General features: G+C 43.7%; 1 protein-coding gene across 1 annotated transcript in view; it reads right to left on the reverse strand.

Annotated features, from left to right (window-relative positions):
• Positions 1 to 22,141, reverse strand: part of COL25A1 (collagen type XXV alpha 1 chain) — a 613,974-nt gene extending 591,833 nt beyond the window's left edge. Inside the window, exons 1-2 of the mRNA XM_082263198.1 lie at positions 21,446 to 22,141; positions 4,317 to 4,386 (exon numbers count right to left, since the gene is read on the reverse strand). Of these exons, the coding sequence (XP_082119324.1) occupies positions 4,317 to 4,386; positions 21,446 to 21,745 (370 nt within the window). The 5' untranslated portion in view covers positions 21,746 to 22,141. The remainder of the gene's footprint in view (positions 1 to 4,316; positions 4,387 to 21,445) is intronic.
• Positions 22,142 to 26,973: the final 4,832 nt, after the last annotated feature.

The following is a 26,973-nucleotide window of genomic DNA, read 5'->3' on the forward strand; positions in this document are numbered from 1 at the left end:
AATGTTAAGCTCTAGTGGCAGTGAAGCAGAAAAGCAGAGGTACGCCTTACCAATAGATCATTCAAACTCACAAGCCCCTGTGAATATACAAAACTATAACCAGAATCTTAATATAACCTAAAATACATTGTGCAAGGGAAAGAAGCAAATATATAGTAGTGTTCAACCCAGCAAGGGGGGGATCTGTCATCCATAAAAGAGTACTTGGGCATATACAAGCATATTTTCACTAACTTTCTCAGATTAATACTACAATATCAATATAATATACAGTATATTATATAATATCAATATAACAGTGAAAGCTGCCATTGTGAATGATTATCTGCAGCATTCTGGAAAACAATAGTATCAAGAGCTCCTAACTTGCAGTTTGCTGTACAACTGTCAAGTGCATTTTATATAAATATGGCCAAAAACTTCTGATTTTAGACTTTTGATTGCTCAGAGTCAGCAATGACAGCATGAATTTAAAACCAAAAATAATTTCTGCATTGTTTTGATGTCATGTTGCATCACATACAAAAGATCCACTTTCTATCAAACATGAGCATGTACCCTTGATCACAGAATGATTAAAGATGGTCACCCATCAGTAAGTACAAGGATGGCAGAGGCCTGTCTGAATTTTTTTTTAATAGCAAGCTGCCAAGCCCGCTATGATTTTTATCAACATATATGGGTGAATTAGGATTAAATCGATTACATCTTCACAAATATAATTTTAACCATACTTCTTTCCCAGGGATCTAATCGGTGCCTGGATCAACTGATAAGCAAAATCAGCCAGGTATTGTCAAAGTAAACTGTTATTCATGGAAGCACGTAGGCTGAATTTGCTGATCTCCAGTTGTTTAGCTGTCTCTGGCTTCATTACTTCAAATCACTGACCCAAGACTAGGATGCAGCAAGTATCGTCTGAATGCAGACAGAACTCTCAATGTACATACTTGGCCAGAGTCAGTGATGCTGACAAATCCATTGGACCAGCACAGATGCCAAGCAACTAGCATTTTTATTACAGGTACTTATAAAGCACCATCAATTTACATAGAGTTTTGCATATATACAGTATATATATATATATATATATATATATATATATAGATATAGATATATTATGCATCAACATTAGTCCCACACAAGCACAGAGAGAATATGCAAACTCTATGCAAGTAGTGCCGGTAATTGTGATTCAAACTGATGACCCTAGTGCTAGTAGGTGGAAGTGCTAACTGTGCCACTGTGTTGCACTAAATGATATCCTTAGTCTCCAAAAAAATTCCATACACGTCTAATACTTAAGGATCCTGTATTCTATTTGTGTGTTTTTCTACCTCTTTAAACATCCTCCATGAGCTCTTGAACCTCTCCTTTTCCCCATCACTTCATTGCTCTATGCATGCTACATATCCAAATAATCCATAGTGACTAGTACATCTGGCAAGCAAGACAGGATGGCTACGTTCCTACATACAATGGAACCATGGGGAACGAATGTAGCTATCCTCTAGCAGAATATCAGATCACAGCAGCAAACAAATAAGGAAATAATGGACACTGGTACTAAGAGAAATATGCAAGTTGCAATTTCTGAACTCCATCTCATAATGCTAGATGACTGGCTTTCTCTAGCCTCAATGCTCTGAAATTCAGAAAAGTCACAGTAAATTTTGAACTTTCACTTTGCATACCTGTTGCAAGGCAGTGTCCAACAGGTGCCATACAAGGCTGGAATTTTGGCTGATTCCTGCTAAATTCACGCTAAAATTCAAGCCGTGGGTGTCCCTGGTGGCACCACCCGGGTCAACAAAGGTTGATCGTTCAGTCAAATTTTGTTGAATGTGCTGAATAGAAAATTGTTGGCTGAACAGTGATTGCATCAGGTCCCCGTCTGTCAGAATACCTTAGCTGGCAGTCAAGATGTGACCATCCGCACTGATTGGTGTCGATGGGGGGGGGGGGACATGTTAGATTTCTTTCCATCAGCCAACAGGCTGAACAAAAGAAATCACAGCATGTATGGGCAGCACTAAAGCCCCTGGTTCAATTAATATTTTCAGAAGGTATTTTAAAGCTAGCGATGGATGGTTTATTTTTTTAAACATTAGATTAATTTCTCTCCTATGGGAAAGGCCATATAAGGATTGACAAGGGAAGGGAGAAGAGAGCAGCACCATCTCAGTGCACATTAAAGGGTTTGTTTATTTCATAAAAACAATCTAAAACTCACAGAGAGGAGATAAAAGGCCAGCAGATTAAAGGTGGCGGGGTGTTCTCTTCTCCCTTCCCTTGCTTGTCTATTACAGAGTCCCATCTAGCTCTGTTTAGAGCCGGCAGCCATCCCATCCATTCTAAACTGGTGTTCCTCCTAGGAATTGACCAATAATCGGCAAAGCCGATATATATCGGGGGGCCGATATGCACTTTCCCCAATATATTGGAATCGGCCCCTGAGGTTACCAATATTGCCGATATTTCGGGAAAGTGCTTGTACCGGAGTGATGCCTGCAGCTAGAGGTATCACCCCGGTACCGGCATCCATAGCCGACGGTCGGCTGTCTTGTAATGACAACGAATGCGGCTGAGAAGCCGATCGGCTGTCATTACAAGGAGCGGGAGGGGACGTCCGCCCCCCTCCCGCTGTCTTCCCGGGCAAGCAGCCTGCATGGCCGCTGAAAACACGATCAAAGCCGCATTCGGCTCTGATCGGGTCTCCATGTAAAAACCTGGAAGTGATGTCATGCAATCACTTCCGGGTACTCTGCACCAGATAAAAAAAAATGACAGCATTCAAAACAGCCAAACTTGGCGTTTTGAATGCTTTTAAGTGCAGAGGAGGGGTTTTTGGGTCTTTTATACCCCCAGATCCCTCCACAAGAGTACCTGTCAAAAAAAAAATATATAAAAAATGTTTTTAATGTACGAAAATATCGGCCAATACCGATATGCGATGACCAAAATATCGGTATCGGTATCAGCAATAAAAAAAAACTATATCGGTCGATCACTAGTTCCTATACTCTACCATCAGAAGTGACTGAATGCCCCCATTTTCATGCACTGGGATGCATGCACAGACTGAATAACTAACATTCACCAACGTAAAATGGACCTCATAAGCGCTGGTCAAAGTTTTTTGTTTTTTCATATGAGGATTAAAAATGTGACTGGTCCTTGCTGAACCAACCAAATTTCAATCTAGCTATGGTCAGCTTTACCCTCCATATAGGCTTCCTTTAACATGGCTAGCTAAGCACCTACATACCCTACTATGAAAGCAGATTTTTAAAGCACAATATAACAGTACTTATTCACATATAAAAATACCACAAATCATATCAGCAAGCTTAGAGACAGCAGCCTGAAGTTTCACTAATCCATCCCCGGCTATTAGAATGTATTACATTTCCAAGTTAGGCAGCATGGGACAGTTCTGCCAGGAGTATTGTACACCGAGAGCCAACTGTCACAGGCTGCTTCATTCCTTAAGGCTGTTATGCAGGCTGCATTCGTCACAAGTCAGCTCCGCTGCCACATGTACACAGGGGAAAAAAGAGACCCCAGCCTGAATACCAGCCCTAAACATAGCCTTTCATCTTCCACACCAAGCCTGAACTGTCATTCATCAATCCTTTCCACACAATGCTGCTGTGTAAGCCTGTGGGTTGCCTCTGTCAAAGGTGATCTTGACTATACTGTTGCAGTTGTAAATTCAGTCCTAGAGATTCCGCCTATACTTTATCACCTGGGTCAGCAAATTGAGTCGAACAAGAACAACTTTCGCTCAAGGCTGAAAAAAAATTAATCATACATAAATTAAACACAACAGACAAAAGCGGTGGGGATAGATGCGAGAGGTTATGGTTTCATCAGAGTTCATTACAGTTGCCGCATTCAGCGTTTCACAAATCCCTGAACACACAAATTGATAATTGATATCAGCTCATCCAAGCATAGAGTACAATTGGACCTGATAATGCAAACATTGCCAGTAATAATAATTCAACACTCCATTGCTTAGTTTTATTGCCAGAAAACAAGAAAATGTGTTTTTGTCTATTCATTGTCAATATCTACGAGGAATGAGCAGTGAGGTGCTCACAAGTTTTTCTCCTTCGTCAATAATATTAAAGAACGTATTGATGCAGCTAAGAATTCTGAACACAAAAAAGCTGCAAAACAAACCAAACACAAGAACATTAGGGTGACCTTTCCAGACCTCTGCTACTGGACTAATACAGAGCTCTGTGCTTTTCTTTGATTACCAAGGCCACCAAGGGGCACAAAGATGTCAATCATCACACCACATTTACCTGCTGGGCAGTTACAATCTGCCGGAACTTCTCTTGAGATTCGTATTTTTGCCATGTGTTCATATGACCTCTGTAGACAAAAAAGGAAAGAAAAAATGTAGAGTCACTGATAAATACACAATGGGAAAAAAAACATTGCAGCTTATACAATTTTAACTAGCAAAAAAAAGCAAATAAGGGGGGTAATAGAGGGTAACTTTCATTTGAAGCATATTAAACTCAAAAACAAAAGTTTTAAATATTACAGCCTATCAATCCTTAGATATGGTAACTGCATTAATTTTCTTTTTTTCTTTATTTTTGCCTGGTGATCCAGCTAGTAAGTCTCTTATTTTTACCCATCCTTGAACACACATGTGTCAAACACAAGGCCTGCGGGCTGAATCTGGCCCTCAAGGCCATTTCATGTGGCCCTTTGCACCTCTCCTGCAGCTGCAGGAGAGCTCAAGCCCTTCTCTGGTCCTCCTCCAGACCCTGTACGTTTTGCTTTCCAGCAATGCCTACAGCTTCTTCCAAGCAGCAGCAAAAGATAAGCGGGGTGCATTGTAAGGGAAGGTGTGGGACTCAATTTTATGATGGTGGAAAGGCTCTTGACTACTTGTATAAGGGTAGGGGATGCTCTGGACATCTAGTCTTACAGATACAACTGGCCCTTTTGAGGGCAATCATAATGCTGATACGGCCCAGGATTAAATGGAGTTTGACACCCCTGCTTTAACAGATCAAGCTGTCCAGCAAAAAGCATCTGCCCAGGTAAACCACATACCATTTATAAGTCTATCTAAAGGCCCGTACACATGATCAGAAAATCAGATGAAAAATACCGCTTTCGAAGTGCTCGTACGATAATCTGATTTTTAGTAAACAGCTTTCGAGAGCCAATCAGGACAAGTCGTGCGAAATTATCCAATGGGACAAGAACGAAAAATGTTCCCGTACGATACCAGATTGTACGATTTTCGCTTAATCAGTGCAGTTTTTGTCCGAGACTGCAAAACAAATACATTACATCACTTCCAAATTTTTATTCTGTCGTACAAGAGTTTTCCTAACTTTAGTAACTTCTTAATTTTCAATATGGAGACTAGCATGCAAAAAAATAGACGATCAATTGTCTGATAATCTCATCGTGTATACCAAGATTAAAGTGATTGTAAAGTCTTTTTTTTTTTTTTTTTAAATAAACATGGTATACTTACATGTTCTATGCAGTTGGTTTTGCTCAGAGCAGCCAGGATCCTCCTCTTCTCGGGTATCTATTCGGCTCTTCTGGCTCCTCCCTCCTGTTAAGTGCCCCTACAGTAAGCAGATTGCTATGGGAGCACCCGAGCCACCCTCTGTTCATTCAGACACGGAGCCGCGACCCAGCCCCCCCCTCTCTTTCCTGATTGGCTGAATGATATTGATTGACAGCAGAGGTAGCCAATCATGCCACGCTGCTGTTTGACACGGAGCTGTGACCTTGCCCTGGCCCTTCTCTCTCCTGATTGGCTGAATGATTTTGATTGACAGCAGTGGGAGCCAATCATGTCACGCTGCTGTCTCAGCCAATGATGAGGGGAGTCCCAGGCAGCTTAGACACTCGTGCAACATCGCTAAATAAAGACAATCTCAGGTAAGTATTGGGGGGGCTGAGGGGGGCTGCTACACACAGAAGGTTTTTTAAATCTTAATGTATAGAATGTATTAAGATAAAAAAAACCTTCTGCCTTTACAATCCCTTTAACACTACCCATCAAATTGACAATGCTGCTGTCCAAAGGTGTCTCCGTTGTTCCTCTATCAGAATGGAGACACCCTAAGACAGGAAGTGTGGTACTGGCCAAATCATTGTCTCATTATAGTAAATTGTTTTATGTACCCCACGCGCTCTCTGACATTAAAACAGCACCTTGATAATAAAAAGTGGCTCCCATATGTACTTTAGAAAAACTTTGTTTTTACTAAAGTGAATAAAGCAGCCTGCAGCACTGTAAAAACTCTTCTAATTTTGTAAATTTGCTCTGCCAAAAAAATAGCAGTGAAAAAATCACTGAGTGTGGCTGTTTTTATTTAAATCTAAAGAAACTTTTGCATAGAATAGTCTATTATGTGTATAAAATTAAATAAGTGCGCAGGATCAATAGTGTGAATAGCTGCAACCTTCGAACCAAATGGTGATAAAATTGTGTAGAAAAGAAATCAGGTGCGCTAAAATTCACTAGTGTCACAAATCAGGAAAAGGTGTGACACTATAATGAGTGTCCCCTATATACCTGTGATGTGTTTCCAAAATTGATGTGCACTTGAACGGGTGTACAGTAAATACTATGCACCCTGGTGCATATACTTGGTTGTGTTATGGTGAATAGGTGATGATAAATGGATAATGTGATACCAACATAAACCAACAAAGTGCACAAGTAATTCAAAGAAAAAGTGTCCAATATTTCAATGGTTGCCACCTCAGTGTATAGTCCATATACATATAAAAGTGCATAAAGTCCCAATCGTCCCCTCACAGGCTAAAGTAAAATCCACTCTGTGGGTTCTTCTAGATCCGTGGGGTGCAGATGGGTTCCACCACCTTTGTGGGGATTAGCCCCTTACCATAGAGAAAAGAGGTTAAGGACGGATAATCAGCCCAGTAGTGTCTTGGGAATTCAGGGAGGTCACCGTGAAATAATCAGATAGTAAGTGTGGCCTCTTACCAGATCGCTCAAACCAAAAGGCGACTGCCTCACTGATCTTTCGGTGTCTCTGCGCTATGGTCTGATTCTGTTTCTGTGAGATACACGTGGAAGCCCTCACCTGTGCGGAGAGTAACACCCAGAACAAGAGTGGACCGGGATTGGGTTGAGACACTGAAAGATCAGTGAGGCAGTCGCCTTTTGGTTTGAGCGATCCGGTAAGAGGCCACACTTACTATCTGATTATTTCACGGTGACCTCCCTGAATTCCCAAGACACTACTGGGCTGATTATCCGTCCTTAACCTCTTTTCTCTATGGTAAGGGGCTAATCCCCACAAAGGTGGTGGAACCCATCTGCACCCCACGGATCTAGAGGAACCCACAGAGTGGATTTTACTTTAGCCTGTGAGGGGACGATTGGGACTTTATGCACTTTTATATGTATATGGACTATACACTGAGGTGGCAACCATTGAAATATTGGACACTTTTTCTTTGAATTACTTGTGCACTTTGTTGGTTTATGTTTGTATCACATTATCCATTTATCATCACCTATTCACCATAACACAACCAAGTATATGCACCAGGGTGCATAGTATTTACTGTACACCCGTTCAAGTGCACATCAATTTTGGAATCACATCACAGGTATATGGGGGACACTCATTATAGTGTCACACCTTTTCCTGATTTGTGACACTAGTGAATTTTAGCGCACCTGATTTCTTTTCTATAGAATAGTCTATTAGTTGTATAAGACGTAGAAGCTACATGGAGCAAGACTGCTCAACACTCTTCTGAATTTGTCATTATAGGCCAGTCCGGACAAAATGGTTATTTTGTTTTTGATGGGGTGGGGTTTGAATTTTAATTGCTGTCTTTGTGCCCAACATGGAGATATATCCTTGCTTACTGCCCTAGTGATGGCCTCTAATGTGAACAAGTAGGTTTCATTTACTGTCAGTGTCCTTCTGTGCTAGTTACCCAGCATGGAAAATCATTCCAATGGAGTGACAGACAGCAATAAATACCAGATAGAAGGACTAAAGCCCCGTACACACGTACCGATCGTCGGCCGAACGATCGGCCATCTTTTGTCCAGGGCTGTCGGTGTCTGTTGAAAACTGCAAAAGTCTGCACACGAATTTTGTCGGCCAACAACAGCCGACTGCAGAAGTGATGTCATGTGATGGTTAACTTTCCTTGTCTTTTTTCTTTTCTGAGCATGCCCAGTCTTGCTAATCGGCTGTCTGTCGGCCGAATTCTGTACTGACTGGCGAACAATCGGCCGTTCTGGTGTTGGCCAACAAAAATTTTAATGCCTGCACGACAGATTCTGTTCGGCCGAAAATGCGCTGTCGGCTGTCGGAAGCATCATACTAACAAGCCTACAATCGGCCGATCGGTCGTCGGCCGAATATTTACGGCCGACAATCGGTACGTGTGTATGGGGCTTTAGGCTTCCCTACTCTATTCAAAACGAAATCACAACAGACATATTTTGTTTTCAGAACATGCTTACTACATATTAAAGCGTAATTTCACTCTCTCAGTCAACATTGACTATTTTTAATTCTCATGCATTCTTTATGCCCCTTTTACACATACGTACTGATTGAATCCACCTGTTAGTTTATTAGGTGAACCCAATCGGACCATCCATTGCCCTTTATGGAGCGGCGCATGTCAATGGATGTGTGTTAATTGACACTCGCCGACATCCAATCGGCTAAAGACAGACAAATAGGAGATCCGTTTCCCGTCCATCTGGTTGACTGGATGACAGTCGGATGGAAATGGACAAGCAGTCTGTTTCCATAAAGGAAAGCGGGCTTATGCAGAGTGGACATGGACCTGTCATCAACCTGCTCAGCAGGGATCAGCGGACAGATTCCCAGCTGGGGAGGCAGATCTGCTGATGGAGTCCACCCATCTGAAAGGGGCCTTACTTGTTTTAAAGTAGAAGTTCAGCCAAAAACGAACTAACTTTAAATCTACTCACAGCCATATTTTAAGACTAATCTATCTATCCCACTGACAGCATTAATGGGGCACTATTCCTCCTGCTAAGACCAATGATGGAGCACTATTCCTTCTGCTAAGATCAAAGATGGGGCACTATTCCTCCTGCTAAGACCAATGATGGGGCACTATTCCTCCTGCTAAGATCAAAGATGGGGCACTATTCCTCCTGCTAAGATCAAAGATGGGGCACTATTCCTCCTGCTAAGACCAATAATGGGGCACTATTCCTCCTGCTAAGACCAATGATGGGGCACTATTCCTCCCACTGACACCATTAATGGGGCCCTATTCCTCTTGCTAAGACCAATGATGGGGCACTATTCCTCCAGCTAAGACCAATGATGGGGCACTATTCCTCCTGCTAAGACCAATGATGGGGAACTATTCCTCCTGCTAAGACCAAAGATGGGGCACTATTCCTCCTGCTAAGACCAATGATGGGTCACTATTCCTCCCACTTACACTATTAATGGGGCACTATTCCTCCTGCTAAGACCAACAATGGGGCACTATTCCTTCTGCTAAGACCAATGATGGGGCACTATTCCTCCCACTTACACTATTACTGGGGCACTATTCCTCCTGCTAAGACCAATGATGGGGCATTATTCCTCCTGCTAAGACCAACGATGGGGCACTATTCCTTCTGCTAAGACCAATGATGGGGCACTATTCCTCCTGCTAAGACCAATGATGGGGCACTATTCCTCCTGCTAAGACCAATGATGGGGCACTATTCCTCCCATTGACACTGTTAATGGGGTACTATTATTCCCATTGATACTAACCATGGGGCACTATTTCTCCAGTTAAAACAAATCATGGGGCAGTGTTTACTTCCACTAATGCCAGGACATTTTATACTCACGCAGACCACAGTCTGGACCCTCTAAGAACTGAAAAACAGTAGACTGGCCCTTTTTTAAAAAAAAGTTTGGAGACCCCTGTACTACAGCATAACAGGTGGTATTTTCATTACCGTGCCTTCTCTTTTTTTTGGATCAATTTTTTTACAATTCAGTGGAAGTTTAATTTCACGGATTTGCTGACTCTTCCGTATGCATCTAAACTTAACATTATTGCATAGGTTAACGCTCCTTAAAATACCACTCGATTTATATCAGTAATAACTCTGAGGTTCTACGAGGTGTCTACTGAGGAGATTAGAAAAAGTAGTCACAGGCAATTCGATGTACCCACCAGGAGGTCTCTACATACATTTACTAATCTCTATTCTAAAAAAAAGCAGCAGTGTAGATAATGATATAGAGAAATGAACTGTTAGCTCAGTACAAGTCAATAGCTTGTCAAGTTCAACCTGATCCAGACACACATTCTCTTCCAGGTCAGACAGCAGTTCATTTCACAGTTAATATTTTGGAAGATAAGGGTTACATGATCACTTAGATTTAACAAGCAAATAAATCTAGAGTGAGATAGAGAAGGCAGTAATTCTAGCACTTCTGGGTCATCAACACATTCAGTTTATATCTTGCAATGTTAACCTTACTGATAGCCTTTCTGCTGCTCCTCTTGGTGGTGAGACGTGCCAAACAGTAAGTGTCGATTATAAGCAGCAAAATGTCACATAAAAATGCATATCGCACAGCATGCTGCACACTGACAGCTGCCTCTAGCTCGTGGGAGACACGTGGAGATTTATCAGTTATCTCTATCTTTCCACTTATGGATGGGAACATTTAGAATGCAGGTAAAACCTGGTTCTCTTCTCTTTAAAGGCATGATCTATCTTGTGCAAAGATTTATTAAATGCACCTGCAATAATAAAATAAAAAACGTACATTTATGCATTGAAGCAGAGGCGTAACTAGAACCTTCAGGGCCCTGATGCAAGAAACCATGAAGGGCCCCCCAGACCCCTGGCCGGGGCCCTTACCTTCAAGCCCAGAGCTCTTCCCACTAATCCTGGGGCTCTTTACACTCGTTGCATGGCCTTTTATTAAGGTCCCGCAGCAGGATTCTTTCACAAGTTCTGCAGTGGGCCCCCTTCCTGCAATCTTGTGGGCCCCCTTCCTGCAATCTTGGGGCCTCCCCACAGTGGTGCAATGCCAGGGTCCGGTCGCAAGTGTGACCTTTGCGATCCTGGAAGTTTACCCACTGGTTTGCTACCGGGCCCCCTGGAGCATGGGGCCCGGTAGCGATTGCAACCCCTGCAACCCCTATAGTTACGCCCCTGCATTGAAGTCTGCAGAGCATTGCCACCGGGATCAGTGCATTGTGGGTTTCATACATTTGTAAATCCCAGCCCCAGGGGTACGGACCTATAGTTATGGGGCTGGAGGAAATAAACAATAAACTACAAGTGCAATGATGTCACCGCACTTGTGACAGTGCAATCAACGAGCCCTTCTGCTGCTGTGAAAGATAAGACCTGTAGTCTTTCTATTCACAGATCCAGGGAGAAGGATCCTGATCTTCAGGTAAGGGGGGGGGGGGGTTGACCCTAATTATAAGTGTAACATAAGACATGTTCAGAAAGGTGCACTAAAGCTGGCCATAGATGGTTCGAATCTTGGCCGTTTTAGCAGGAGCCGGACTAGATTGGAACCATGCATAGGCGTGCGCACAGGTTGTGCCAGGTGTGCCTAGGCACACCCTTATCAACCTGTGCAGTACCGATTCCCCCAGCTTCTTGGCGCCACTTGTCTCCCCCCTGTAGTGCTGCCAGCTTCCCTCCTGCTGGAGATGTTTCAGGATGAAGAAATGAATGAACACAGTGAGTGATCTTTACCAATCACTCCTTTGTTCATTCTTAACTGAAGTATAATAAACTATTTACTGTGCTTCAGTTTGTAAATAAACAGTTAGCCGCTCAGCACAGAGCACTTCCCATTCATTCACTGTGATGTAGCTGAGGCTGCAGAGAAAAGGGACTGGGGAAGCTCTGCCCGCAGTCCCTTTCTCTCTGCTTAGACCCTTGATATTTCACCAAAGCTCCCCAATGGAGCTCCTAAAAAAATTGTAAAAAACATAATAAAAATAAACACTACTGACACCATCCACTGCACTACTGACACCAATCTCTGCTCTGCTGACACCGTCCAATGCTCTGCTGACATACATGCATATGTGTTTGTGCTCTGGGGTGCACACCCTAATGCAATAGCCTGCACAATACCCTGTATGGGAAGGCTGAATGTATCCAAGTTGATCTCAACTTGAGTATTACCAGCCTACTGGATTTTACATGTGAATATTGCTAGCGGCTGTTATAGCAGCTAGCAATAATCACTGTGTCCTCCCAGCAGGGACGGCTTCCTCCGCCCCCATCAGGAGAACACAATGGAGGCTCCACGGAATTTATTACCCCAACAACACTGACTGCGTTGATGGGGGAATCAAACGATTTTCTTTCCTGCAATCTGTGGTTGCAGGAAAGACGATCACTCTGTTTATGGTAGTGGTGGACCTATGGAGAGTTCTGTGCTCAGGCGCGGTTTTGCGCTCACAACTAAGCAAACCATATTAGATTCCAAGGCAACCATATCCCAAACCACTTCTTCCACTTGGACCCGGTATGCTCAACTACATCAGGGCATGGTTTTGACCACTCACAGCATCAATGAACCAGACCAAGGGACCAACCATGCCCAGCTCAAACACCTAGGGGTCTATTTATAAAAAGCTGTGTGCATGTCCCAAACATTCACGCAACTGTCACAAACAATACTTACAGTGATTTGCCTAACATGGAAATTGGGTGGAGAGTAACACTGAGAATAAAATGGAAAAATGAAAAACCAAGTCTTACAGGTGGACCCTGTGGATGAAGTGGATGGGGATTTTAGTGTGCCCAAGAGTATCAATTAGATAAAATACAGATTATAAAAATATAAATTTTATTGAAGGCAAGATAGTAAAAACATCATACGAGAATACAGTATCTAGAAGATGACAGCAAGCTGGCCGAGAAAGGTCCTCTCAGCCAGCTTGCTGTCAGCATGGATGCTGAACAGTGTGTTTCCTTTATATGAATATATTCCTTCTATTTGACATGTAGCTCTAACCAGAGAGGATTCTTGGTAGCTATGTGTTTTTTGAACCTTGTGTGTCTTGCACTTATGGTCTATTGGTATTTTGTTTTATTTGGGGGCCTGTGAGCTCCATCTCTCTGCGCATATGCTGTGTAAATTTTTGACAATATCAACATAGGCTCTATGGCAGGGCTGTTGAATTTTAGTTTGGTGTTTCTATTGAGGGTATATACTTTGAGAAAGCCTGCGACACATCTGGATCCTGAGGAAGCCCAAAGTGTGGGTGAAACGCGTCAATCCATTACAGGATGTGCTGCAATACACCTTCTAGAGACTGTATTCTCATATGATGTTTTTACTATCTTGCCTTCAAAAAAATGTATATTTTTATCATCTGTATTTTATCTAATTGATACTTTTGGGCACACTAAAATCCCCATCCACCTCGTCCACAGGGTCCTCCTGTAAGACTTAGTATACTTTTGCTATTTTGCCTAACATGTTTATTTTCTTATGATTGTCAGCTCCATCTAGTGGCCATAATGCTGTCTTTTTTTTAATTCCTTAATCAGGAAAATACTGCATTGTAGCCACTAGATGGAGCTGAAGATCATAGGAAATAATCATATTAGGCAAAAACAATTAACATTTGTGACGGCTGTGCGAATGCTTGGGACATATGCAAAGGGAATTTTTTTTTAAAATAGACCCTCTAGTGTCAGTATACTCTTAAAGGCTGTCCAGTTGACTAGGATCATACCATAGTGCCACCCAATTACAATAACTAACACTGTAGCATGCTAGTTTATTTTAGAATTCTATTACACAAATCTAAGTCAGCTATTTGTACATCGATATTGTCCTGTAGATCAGTGGTCCTCAACTCCAGTCCTCAAGGCCCACTAACAGGCCAGGTTTGCAAGATAACTAAATTACATCACAGGTGATCTCATTTGCTGCTCAGTGATTGCAGTATTCTAGTCTGCATCTCCCCAAGGTAATGCTTAAAATCTGGCCTGTTAGTGTGCCCTGAGGACAGAAGTCGAGGACCACTGATGTAGATAACAAAGGCAAAAAAGGCAAGAGGGATCTCAGATACCAGAACCTCACAATGGACCTGGGCCGCTAAACATCATATGAAGACAAGCAATAGAGCGATTTTTCTTTATATATTATAATGGAATCTTTTTTAGCTGATCACAGTAATCTGCAGGTACATATAAGGTATTTATTCTGAATGTCTACAATGGATAGATACATCAACTAAAGGTTTAAGGTGAACATATTAGATGGGATTCCCTTTCTTGTGCTCCTGGAGTTGTCCTAATCATTATATAGTCAGAGATTGCTTTGGGTCTTCAGCTCTTTGAACTGATTCCCATACTACAATGTAGCTTGCTTTCAGGACAGTTATATAGAGGAGTCAGTGAGGTTATAATAATCGGTGGCTGGGGCAACGCACAGTCCGTTATCTGGCCAATTCAATGAAAACAATATTGGATGTGATCTTATAAATAGTAACACTATACACTAGTATAACAAACCATGCACTAATACATTTTTTTTTTTTTTTTTAAATGTCCATATTAGGGGGAACTGTCTGCAGACACAGCAGAAGACATATTACATACTAAGGGGACCTTCAAGAATAAAGGGTTCTTTCTGATGTATGAATTTAGCCAAACAGCAGCAGATGACCATTTAGAAGAGCTGGGTGAAAATATCAGATAAGACACTGCAGTTTACTGAATGTTTAACATATGATTTGACATAATGAGGACTTGGCGTTCTGTTTTTATAAAACATTATCAGACCTACCCTAAGAATTTATTCTACATGAGTTTTATGTGTGCATACTTAATAATCTGTTTGATTTGTTTTCACAGCTGTTTTTATACTCAGCATATTGCACTTAGCCATATCATTTGCACGGGGCAGCTATTTTATAGCAGTAGTATACTTCACACCTAATATATGTTAAACTAGCAATTATAAAATGATTTCATGTAAGAACCTATTTTGAGAAATGCATATATGAATACTAGGATACATTCTACATAGGTATTCTACAGCAATGTACAGCAGAACAGTGGGCTGGATTGTTGTGCCTGAGCCGTTTGCAACAGCAAATTAAGAATTTGACCATAAGGGCTTGTGTCTACCGGCGGCAAACGGCGGTTTTAGGGGCATTTTTTATTTTTTCAAAACCACCTCCTCCAGCCGCAACAATGTTACTATTAGGCACAGTACCTACAGAAGCACCACCATGGCGGCACATGAAAAAAAAAAACGCAAAGTGCAGAATTTAGGGGCACCAACCTGGGGCAGCCTTCTAACTTCTCAACTCAGATTTACAAAACATGACACACGTTTTTAAAGTATTGGTAAGGGTCAGTTCACCCCACATGCAGCCCAGTTTTCTGCATCAAATATGCATGGAAAGTAGCATATATGGTTTCCAGTAGCATAGTTCACACCAATGCGGTCAGTTCCAGGGCGTTCCAGTAAAAAAGTAGAACATGCTGCATTTTTCCTGCACTGGTCTGCACTGAAATGCAGTAAAACGCATCACAAATGCACCGGAACACACAAGAACACATCAAAAACACACAGAACCCCAGTACAGTGGGGGGGGGGGGGGAACAGGAAAAAGTAAATAAAATGGCAACTTGGATGCATACAGATATGCAACAAAAAAGCACCGGAACGCTTTAAAAAAAAAAAAAAAAAAAAAACGTGCATGCAGAGACGCATCCGGAACAGATCTGGAGTGCATTTTTGTGGTGTGAACCGACCCTTAGAGCCGAATTTGTAACGTCATTGGAGGCTTACTGGTGCAGTCTACCTAACTGAATCACCTACATGCCTGTGCATTTTCTGAATATTAAGGGGCGCCATGCCATGCTTTATGGCTCCCTGGCATAGAGTCTCACTCTTCCAGTTGCATTCTGTAAAATAGTTTATAAAACCAAGAGGGGCACTGGAGCTTCCTTGCAATGGCCTGACAGGTGGCCAGACCTGAGAGCAAAGGAGCAGAACATAAACCCTACCACCAAAAAATACCCTAGAAGGTGCCCCAGCCCACATTTATCTACCCTATCTGCCTAATAAAATTCTTAGGTTCATACGTTATAATCTGACCAAACAATCTTTGCGAACCTTTAGCCCCGACGCACCACATGTGAATCGCACCGCATTTCTGTGCAATTCACTCCTGATTCTGTGCAGTGTGATTTGAGCCCATTTATTTTGCCCACCGCATCTGCATAAAAAAGGTGCAGGCAGCATGGGCGTTTACTGAATTTTGCAACTTGCTTTGGGCGGGGGCCTTAAATTTTGATTCACATCCGCAGCAGATCGCATGAACACAATGTGCGATTGCTTTTGTGGTGCATGAAATGCACAGGAATGACTACATTTCTGCACCGCATCAATGTGAATCAAGGCTTACATTTTTTAAATCTATGTAATTTGAGGACCTACCTAATCAATCATATCAATTTGTATCCATTCAGGCAGGACCTTTGCACCATATAGTTGTTGGTAGACAGTGGCGGCTGGTGCTCCACGGGCCAGGGGGGGCGGCAGACGGACTCCACCATACCCCCCCCCGCACCACACCAGCTCCAGCCCGCACAAGATACCACCCCCCCCCCCCAGCTCACTCACCCTGGACTGAAGTGGAGGGCAGGCAGTGGCGGCGGCGGCAGCTTCCCCTGCATCTCCTCCCTACTCCTTGGCTATTAGCATGGCTTCTCCTTTCGGCCAGTCAGGAAACGGGTCTCAGGACCCACATCCTGATTGGCTGCCAGGAGAATCAGTGTGATAATAGTGAATATTCATTCGCTATTGTCACATAACTGGGTGGGCTCAGGGCACACCCGAGCCCACCCTTTTTTGAAGCCTATTAGAGCCTCTGGTTCTAATCACGTGCTTAAAAAAAAAAACCCCATTGGAATTCATGTGTCCGGTGCCCTGCATGTAGATTAGGGGCATGGATGGGGGGCGACGCCCCTGCGCCCCCAATGGATGGGCCGCCACTGTTGGTAGATCTAAATAAAGTTGTACAATACAATTTTAACATGTATGGTGATCTTAAAGGAGACTGTACAATCAGATTGTAACATGTGTGGCGATCTTAGGAGAGTTTGTACAATCAGACTGTAACATATGTGCTTAAATTTATATCTGGTTTGCCTGGACTGGTCTTTATTTGGGAATGAAACAAGCTACAAGCTGGGTTCCAAAGGGCATTTTCAACAAAAGGGTTGTAAAAGATTTACAGTATATATATATATATATATATATATATATATATATATACATATAACACTACAAACTAAAAAAAAGTGATAAAATGATAGGAAATCAGGTGAGTGAAAATAAGGTGACTGTTATTTTTAACCATGCATTAATATTGGATTGCACAAAAAGGCAATAGGAAAGACTGGACAGAGCAGCTGCTGCCATCTGCAGCCCTAGTAATAGGGTTGTATGTCATACTTATAAACTTTATTTACTTTGGTCCTCACGCTGTTTACTTTACATAAGTGAAAAAATAAATGTGTCCCAAAACAAAAAGACTCTATTTCATGTCTGGCTCCAAAACAAATATTAGCAGATTTATACAATAATAAATGATAAGGAACTCTGAAGCTGAAGGATAAATACCATCTGCAGGACACCAAGGGGGCTGCTAGATCCTGGCACCCTGGTCTGCTTTGACACATGGAGCTGATACTTTTTATGCCCATTCCAATTTGAAACAATGTGTCATTTATCTTTTTTTTTTTTTCAATTAATCTATTATTATTATTATTATTATTTTGTTTTCATCTAAGAAACAATAGCACATTAAGTTTTTTTTTTTAGCCATGTCATCAAAATATGACATTCTTTTTTTTTTTCAGTTAAAAAAAAAATATTATAATGTAATACTTTTACTTACTTTTAATAAAGATCTATTGTGAAAAAAAAATAATATGGTATTAAGTTGGTCATACACTGATATTTTTTTTTTTTTCGTTTCACCTGCAGGTTAAACCAAAAAAAAAAAAGAAAAACCATGCTCTTGTTCACACTGCTGCGATTCGTCATGCGATTTGACAGTTCCAAAAGTTATGACAAGATGCACCCCATTGCCAGCAATGGAACCGTTCATATTGCCGCGACTCATGTCGCAGCGATTATGAAAAAGGTTCCTGCGCTACTTTTCTCCGATTTCATTGCGACTTGCAAAGACTTCTGTTAAATCAAGTAAGAAGTCGCAATGAAAGCGGCGGTGCAAATCGCACTGATCTGCAGGTTTATAATCGTACTGAAGTAGCGTGATTTTAAAGCCGCACCAGTGTGAACCAGGGCTTTAAACTGGTAACATTTTGGCTAAATCCTGAAGGACCAGCGAAAATTTGCTGAGTGGGTAGCCCTGTAGGATTCCTCCTGTCTGACATCCCCCAACTGAAAAATTGATGGAGAAAATTCCCCCAATCAGATGCAGGCTCATCACAGTTTAGGAATTGTGTCAACCGGCGGCGCCGGCAGTCAAAATTAAAAAACAGCAGCAGGAGATTTTTTTTATCTATGCTGTATATATCCTTCAACCTGCAAAAAAAAAAAAAAAAACGACCAGTGTATGGCCCGCTTAATGCAGCCCATAAATATGAGAATTGGCTATTTTTGCTGTACCACATTCATTATTATTGCACCCTCAAAAAACCTTGTATGTTGGACTTTATTGGTACCCGAGAGGACAGACACATCAAATATGTAAAAAAGACATAAATGTATGAATACAAAGCTTAAAGCTGTATTAAAAAAAAAGAAAAATACCCCATAAATGATTCAATTTTCTTCTCTTCCAGCAAGGATGGAAAGAAAATCGTTTGATTCCCCATCAATACAGTAAATGTTGATGGGGGAATCCATCCAGCTGCGCTATTGTGTTTTGCCAGCGAGGGGGGCGCAGGTAGCCTTCCCGGCCGGCAGAACACATTGGGGGGATTTACTAAACTGGAGCACACAGAAGCTGGAGCAACTGTGAATAGTAACCAATCAGCTTCAAACTTCAGTTTGCTCAACTAAGCGTTGACAATAAAAATCTAGATGATTGGTTACTTTACACAACTGTACTAGATCCTGTGCGCATCCGTTTTAGTAAATCTCCCTCTATAGTCGCTGGCAGTAATCACAATAAAGAAATCAGACAGGTTGGTTGTACCCAAGTTGTTAGATGGATCAACTTGGGTACAATCAGCCTGCCCATAGATGGATGGAATCTCAGCCGGTCCATGCTAAAACGACCCAATTTTGATCCACGTATGAACGTTCTAACAGTATCCTCTATCCTTGATATACAGCGCAGATGGACAAACTTTCTGCTGTGCCTATCTGATTGGATGCAGCTGCATCTAGACCAACAATTTTCCACCCATTCCTTAATTTATTTTAAATCAAGGGATGTCAGGTAGGAGGCCACCCACTGAGTGAATATTGTTCAGTTCCTGAGAAATTTGTACAGTGTATGACCAGTCTTAGATTCAGATTTGATGCAAACTAGTCATCATGGAATCGGACCAGCCACTAAACATTTTATTACATGTTGAGGTACTCAGGTCTATCAGGACCCTAGAAATGCCCCTGTAGCTCACAGTATGTATATAGTGATGAGTAGTTAAGGTGTAATTAAACCCCAAACCAAAAAAGTAACATAATGCAGCTTAACAATTTTTAAATGTGGCAATAGTTTTATTTTTGGGGCTTTTTATCTTTATGTTCACCTTGGTGATCCTGCCAGTAACACATTCCTATTTTAATGTGTCTCCCCTCTGAATGGAGGAGCATGGAGACACCTTTGGACAGAAGCATTGTCAGTCTAAAGCCCGTACACACGTACCGATTGTCGGCCGTAAATATTCGGCCGACGACCGATCGGCCGATTGTAGGCTTGTTAGTATGATGCTTCCGACAGCCGACAGCGCACTTTCGGCCGAAAAGAATCAGTCATGTAGGCATTAAAATTTTTGTTGGCCAACACCAGAACGGCCGATTGTTCGCCAGTCAGTACAGAATTCGGCCGACAATCATCAGATTTGCAAGACTGGGCATGCTCAGAAAAGAAAAAACACACGGAAAGTTAACTATCACATGACATCACTTCTGCAGTCGGCTGTTGTTGGCCGACAAAATTCGTGTGCAGTCTTTTGCAGTTTTCAACAGACACAACAGCCCTAGACAAAAGACGGCCGATCATTCCGACGATCAGTACGTGTGTACGAGGCATAAGGAGAAGGTAGTGCTTATCTGGCCATACATTATACAATTTTCTTATTCAATTTCCTCTACTATCAACTATGTAGTGCAAGGGCCAGCCTGATTGCATACAAAATAAAAGTGTTTTAGGTTTGACCTTCTATTTTATGGTTTTGGTAAACCTAAGAAGGAACACGTAAATTGAATATAGTATTATAGTATGGTCAGCCTTAGAGGCACTAGCAGATTTAGGTGGACTTGACTAACAAATGAAAGAAGAAGACTATAAGCAGTTACAGTAACAGTATGGCCCCTTTCACACTTATGCGACACGATTTTACAGCAATTTTGCGGCGCGATTTTGGCGCGATTTTGAAAGCAATGGCTATGGCTCAAAAACGCAATCAAATTGTGGCTAAGTAGTACAGGAACTACTTTGAAGTCGGTGCGACTTCAAAACGCACTGATATGAATGGGGCTCATTGAAAATAATGGAAAGCGACTTGTCATGCGATATTGCAGTCCGAAATCGCGGGACAAGTCGCACTAGTGTGAAAGGGGCCTATTTCTTGTTTTGGGATAAACATTTTATATAAATGAATACAAGCTGATCATTGTAAGCAGCTCTGACAGTGTTGAATGGTTTGTCTCAACCCTCTAACTGCTACATCTGCAGGATAGCTTGGTCTGTTAAAAGATATTGAGAAATAACAGACTTACTGGCCAGATCACCAAGTTAACATAAAGGGGGGGGGGGACTAGCAGAGCCATCACACCTAAGAATTAGTAAGCTGCATTGTATTACATTTTTGGTTCGGGTTTATTACTGCATTTACGGCCAGTTCACACTATAGAAACGCAGTCCGGATGCGTTCCGGATGCTTTCCTGCATGCGTGTTTTTGAAGCGTTCCAGTTCGTTTTGGATGCGTTTTTGGTGCGTTTATAATGCATTTTACTGCATTCCAGTACAGTCCAGTGCAGAAAAAAATGCAGCATGTTCTACTTTTTTTTCTGGAACTGGAACGCACTGGTGTAAACTATTCCATGGAATCCCATATAACCTACTATCCATGTGTTTTTCATGCAGAAAAAAACGCACTGGACCGCATGTGGTGTGAACTGGCCTTAAAGGCTTGTACAAAGTGATGCTGGAGAAAATGCAAAAGAGCAAGGAAAGGATCCACACCTGGGACAGAAGCCGGTCCACCTTCTCTTGGACTATGGAGTTGAGCTGATCCACAGATAATCCAGGCACATGGAAGATCTCCCCAGACTGGCCATGTTCTATAGCCCCCATCCTATTCTGCAGCTCCATGTTCTTCCCATTCAGGTACAGGCAGGATGCTAGAGAGAAGAGAGACAGCACCAAAGCCAGGAAGCTGGGCAAAGTCCTACTCCAGGTTGTCCATCCATCCCTAGACTTGTCCTCCTCACCCTTCTGCAAGTTGTAGTCCACCTTCCTCCCAGCTTCTGCCTTCACCAACATCTCCCTTGGTGGTGGGATCGATAGTTGAATGGGTGATGAGTAAGATCCTACAGGAGACAAGTGGAGAGAGGTGAAGGTAGGTGGTGAGTGTAAGGTTCTCCTGATCACTCTCAGGTCCCTGCAGTCATTTGGGACTTGTTGCTCGCTCCTTTGGTAGCCCCCCTGGATTGAGCAGTGTTCTCCCCCCCTTGTTGGAATAGAGTTGCAGGCAGAGCAGGCAGGGAAATGAAAGACTTGGGAGAGAGGTGGGAAACGTGCTAGAGGAGCGGCTCGGTGAAGTGTGGCTTTTCCTGCCCCCTTGTGTGCTTTAAATATCCGAGCTGTCAGTGTAAGCGGCGGCGGCGCGCAGTGCCCAGTCTATGGAGACAGCGGACGGCACCTCCCCGCCCAGGACACTCGCTGGATCGGCCTCATTAGCATATATTTCCACCTACATCAACGATGCTTCATAGGACCTCGCTCAACTCTGCCCGATTGGCTGCTCGGATGGGGCTCATTAACATAATAGGCTGCTGGGCATAAGGAGAGTGCCAGTGAAGGGACTGGCATCACTGCAGACAAGGTTACATTGGGCTCATCATACAGCCAGGACTAGGACATAATGAGGATACTCCAGTCCTATGTCACAGCACTTACTGTCCTCATTATGACTGCTGTCCTACTACATCTACCACCTTAACCACTTTATCACCGGAGGATTTTGCTGTCTTACTGTACGTCTGGGCCACTTTTTGCGATTCGGCACTGTGCGACTTTAACTGACAATTGCGCAGTCGTGCGACGCTGTACCCAAACGAAATTTACGTCCTTTTTTTCCCACAAACAGAGCTTTCTTTTGGTGGTATTTGATCACCTGTGCGATTTTTACTTTTTGCGCTATAAACAAAAAAAGAGTGTAAATTTTGAAAAAATAACAATATTTTTCACATTTTTTATATGAAATTCCCCCCCAAAAAAATGTAAAAATCAAAATTTTTTTAAATTTTTGGCCAATTTGTTTTCTGCTACCTATGTTTGGTAAAAAAAATCGCAATAAGCGTATTTTGATTGGTTTGCGCAAAAGTTATTGCATTTACTAACTAAGGGAAAGATTTATGTCATTTTTGGTGTTTTTTTTAACGAGTAATGGCGGCGATCTGCGATTTTTTTTGCGGGACTGCGACATTGCGGCGGACAGATCGGACCCTTGACTGACATTTTTGACACTTTTGGGGGTACCAGTGACATTACTACAGTAATCAGTGCTATAAATATGCACTGTTACTGTAAAAATGACACTGGCAGGGAAGGGGTTAATTTTAATGGAGAGGGAGGGGTTAATGTATGCCTGGTGCTTACTAACATGTGTGGGGGGAGGTGACTGAGTGACACAGGGACAGATCGCATGTTCAGCTATGCTGAATCCTGCAATCTGTCCCTGCCTGTCACTTAGGAGATCCGCCCGTTTACACAAGCGGGCGGATCTCCAAACTCGATTCCCCGACGGGAAGATCGGCGGTGATCACGGTGGAGGATTGAGCAGCCTCCCGGTGTGACTGGATAGGAGGAGTGGTGGGGCGGCTGCATATAGAGGAATTGATCTTTCCATATTCCTCCTGCAGCCGCTGGATGCCTGATTCTCCTCTCTGCAGGTATTCAGCGGTTGCAGGAGAAATATGGAAAGATCAATTCCTCTATATGCAGCCGTCCCATCCCCCTCCTATCCAACTTCTTTTTTTCTTTTGCTGGCCCCCCAGTGCTGTACAGCCCCACCCCCTCCAGCCCCTTAGTGCTCTTCAGCCCCCCCCCCAGTGCTCTTCAGCCCCCCCTCTCTAGCCCCCCAGTGCTCTTCAGCCTCCCCCTCCAGCCCCTTAGTGCTCTTCAGCCCCCCCTCTCCAGCCCTCCCAGTGCTCTTCAGCCTCCCCCTCCAGCCCCTTAGTGCTCTTCAGCCCCCTCTCTAGCCCCCCAGTGCTCTTCAGCCTCCCCCTCCATCCCCTTAGTGCTCTCCAGCCCTCCCAGTGCTCTTCAGCACCCTCCCAGTGCTCTTCAGCCCTCCCAGTGCTCTTCAGCCCCCCCTCTCCAGCCCCCCAGTGCTCTTCAGCCCCCCCCCCTCCAGCCCCCCAGTGCTCTTCAGCCTCCCCCCTCCAGCCCCTTAGTGCTCTTCAGCCCCCCGCCCTCCAGACCCTTGATGGGCACTGATGAGGCTGCACTGATGGGCACTGAAAAAGTTGCTATTAATATTTATTTTTGTAACTTCTGCATTATTGCAAAAACATTTAACAGTGTAATTTTATGAGATCATTTATGAGGGCGTGTTTAGGGGCAGCATTAGGGGCGGGGCGAGTTAGGAGTTGGGTTGGGCAACTGGTGGCGAGTAACCCTTAAGGCCTGGCTAGTAGCTCAGGACTTTAGATTTTGAGCCCTGGTCTATAGTAAGTGCTAGACCTATTTTTAGCTCGTAGGATCACTAATTAAGTATTGCAACTGTACTGTCTCTCATATATTGTAAAGAGCTACATAAACTGTTGTCAAATTATAAATTCTGAATAATAATAAAAATAACTATTTGAAATGTATTTATTTATTTATTTTGGCAAGTGAGCCTGCAAGAACCATTATGAATAGATTATGGGTGCAATGCTGGGCTCCTTTTTTTGCGGGACTGCGACATTGCGACGGACAGATCGGACCCTTGACTGACATTTTTGACACTTTTGGGGGTACCAGTGACATTACTACAGTAATCTGTGCTATAAATATGCACTGTTACTGTAAAAATGACACTGGCAGGGAAGGGGTTAATTTTAATGGAGAGGGAGGGGTTAATGTATGCCTGGTGCTTACTAACGTGTGTGGGGGGAGGTGACTGAGTGACACAGGGACAGATCGCATGTTCAGCTATGCTGAATCCTGCAATCTGTCCCTGCCTGTCACTTAGGAGATCCGCCCACTTTGTTTACACAAGCGGGCGGATCTCCAAACTCGATTCCCCGACGGGAAGAGCGGTGGTGATCACGGTGGAGGATTGAGCAGCCTCCCGGTGTGACTGGATAGGAGGAGTGGTGGGGCGGCTGCATATAGAGGAATTGATCTTTCCATATTCCTCCTGCAGCCGCTGGATGCCTGATTCTCCTCTCTGCAGGTATTCAGCGGTTGCAGGAGGAATATGGAAAGATCAATTCCTCTATATGCAGCCGTCCCATCCCCCTCCTATCCAACTTCTTTTTTTCTTTTGCTGGCCCCCCAGTGCTGTACAGCCCCCCCCCCCTCCAGTCCCTTAGTGCTCTTCAGCCCCCCCAGTGCTCTTCAGCCCCCCCTTTTCTAGCCCCCCAGTGCTCTTTAGCCTCCCCCTCCAGCCCCTTAGTGCTCTTCAGCCCCCCCTCTCCAGCCCTCCCAGTGCTCTTCAGCCCCCCCCTCCAGCCCCCCCAGTGCTCTTCAGCCCCCCCCCTCTCCAGCCCCCCAGTGCTCTTCAGCCTCCCCCTCCAGCCCCTTAGTGCTCTTCAGCCCCCCTCTCTAGCCCCCCAGTGCTCTTCAGCCTCCCCCTCCATCCCCTCAGTGCTCTCCAGCCCTCCCAGTGCTCTTCAGCCCCCTCCCAGTGCTCTTCAGCCCTCCCTCTCCAGCCCCCCCCCAGTGCTCTTCAGCCCCCCCCCCTCCAGCCCCCCAGTGCTCTTTAGCCTCCCCCCTCCAGCCCCTTAGTGCTCTTCAGCCCCCCGCCCTCCAGACCCTTGATGGGCACTGATGAGGCTGCACTGATGGGCACTGAAAAAGTTGCTATTAATATTTATTTTTGTAACTTCTGCATTATTGCAAAAACATTTAACAGTGTAATTTTATGAGATCATTTATGAGGGCGTGTTTAGGGGCAGCATTAGGGGCGGGGCGAGTTAGGAGTTGGGTGGGGCAACTGGTGGCGAGTAACCCTTAAGGCCTGGCTAGTAGCTCAGGACTTTAAATTTTGAGCCCTGGTCTATAGTAAGTGCTAGACCTATTTTTAGCTCGTAGGATCACTAATTAAGTATTGCAACTGTACTGTCTCTCATATATTGTAAAGAGCTACACATACTGTCGTAAATTTATAAATTCTGAATAATAATAAAAATAACTATTTGAAATGTATTTATTTATTTATTTTGGCAAGTGAGCCTGCAAGAACCATTATGAATAGATTATGGGTGCAATGCTGGGCTCCTTTAGACTCTTCCTCCAGCTTGAAGCGGAACTTCACCCATAAGGGAAAATTCTGCATCCTCCCTGCACCCCCCCCCCCACCCCCCACCCCATTTTGATAGGTACCCACTCCCACTTCCGCCTAGGCAGACCAAGCAAAAGTTTAACGCCCCACCTGCTCACAGTCTCTTGGGTCCCAGAAGGCTGTGGAACCATTCACAAGGGGTAACATGGCTTAAGCATGCACAGCAGGCAGTCTCCCACACTGAAGATGCCGGAACCCGTGAAGAACTGGCCCGGGTGAGGAAGGCGCTGGATCCTTGGGACAGGTAAATGTTCTTTTAAGGCCTTATGCACACAGAACTTTTTCAACCTCTCCTAGAAGCCTTCCCTCCTGGCAGCAGTGTTTTGGCAGAAAAAAGCCTGACACCTGTAAAAGTGTCTAAAGTTTTTACAAGATTTTAGGTGCATTTACAGGTGTCAAGAGTTTAGGCGTTAATTAATTTTATTGGTCGGAATAATAATTTATTCTGGGCATTGAAATGAAATAATGCTCAAGCGCTAAGCACGCCTAGCATTTAGGTGCTTTTAGGTGCGTTTAGGCTCCTGGATGCACTGGCAGTGTTTTTTTTTTTCTGCCTGTAAAAGCCCCTGCCACTAAATGCTGCTAAAAGCCATAGTGTTCATGGGTATCTTTAGTGTCACTTTAACTACTTCCCGCAAACCGACGTACCTGTATGACGGCTTGCAGAAGTGGTTGTATCGGGATGATGCCTGCAGCAACCGTTTTTTATAGCCGGCGGGACGTCCCCCCTTCCCCCGCCTTCCGCGGCTCTGCTCGGGTCTCCCGGGAGCCGCCACGTCAGCCGGCTGGTTGGAGTCCCGAACAAGTGCAGTGGAGGGATCGGGGGTCTTTTAGACCCCCGATCCCTCCATAAAGAGTACCTGTCACTGGCTATAAGGCCTCATGCACACAGGGCGTTTGAAAAAAGCCACTGCTAAGGCCAGGAAAAAGCAGCAGTAAAAACTTGCTTTTAGTAGCTTTTTCCATTGGTGTTAATGCACATTTGGCCATGTTGTCT

The sequence above is a fragment of the Pelophylax lessonae genome, assembly GCF_965119305.1.
Source record: "Pelophylax lessonae genome assembly, chromosome: 1".
NCBI lineage: Eukaryota > Metazoa > Chordata > Amphibia > Anura > Ranidae > Pelophylax > Pelophylax lessonae.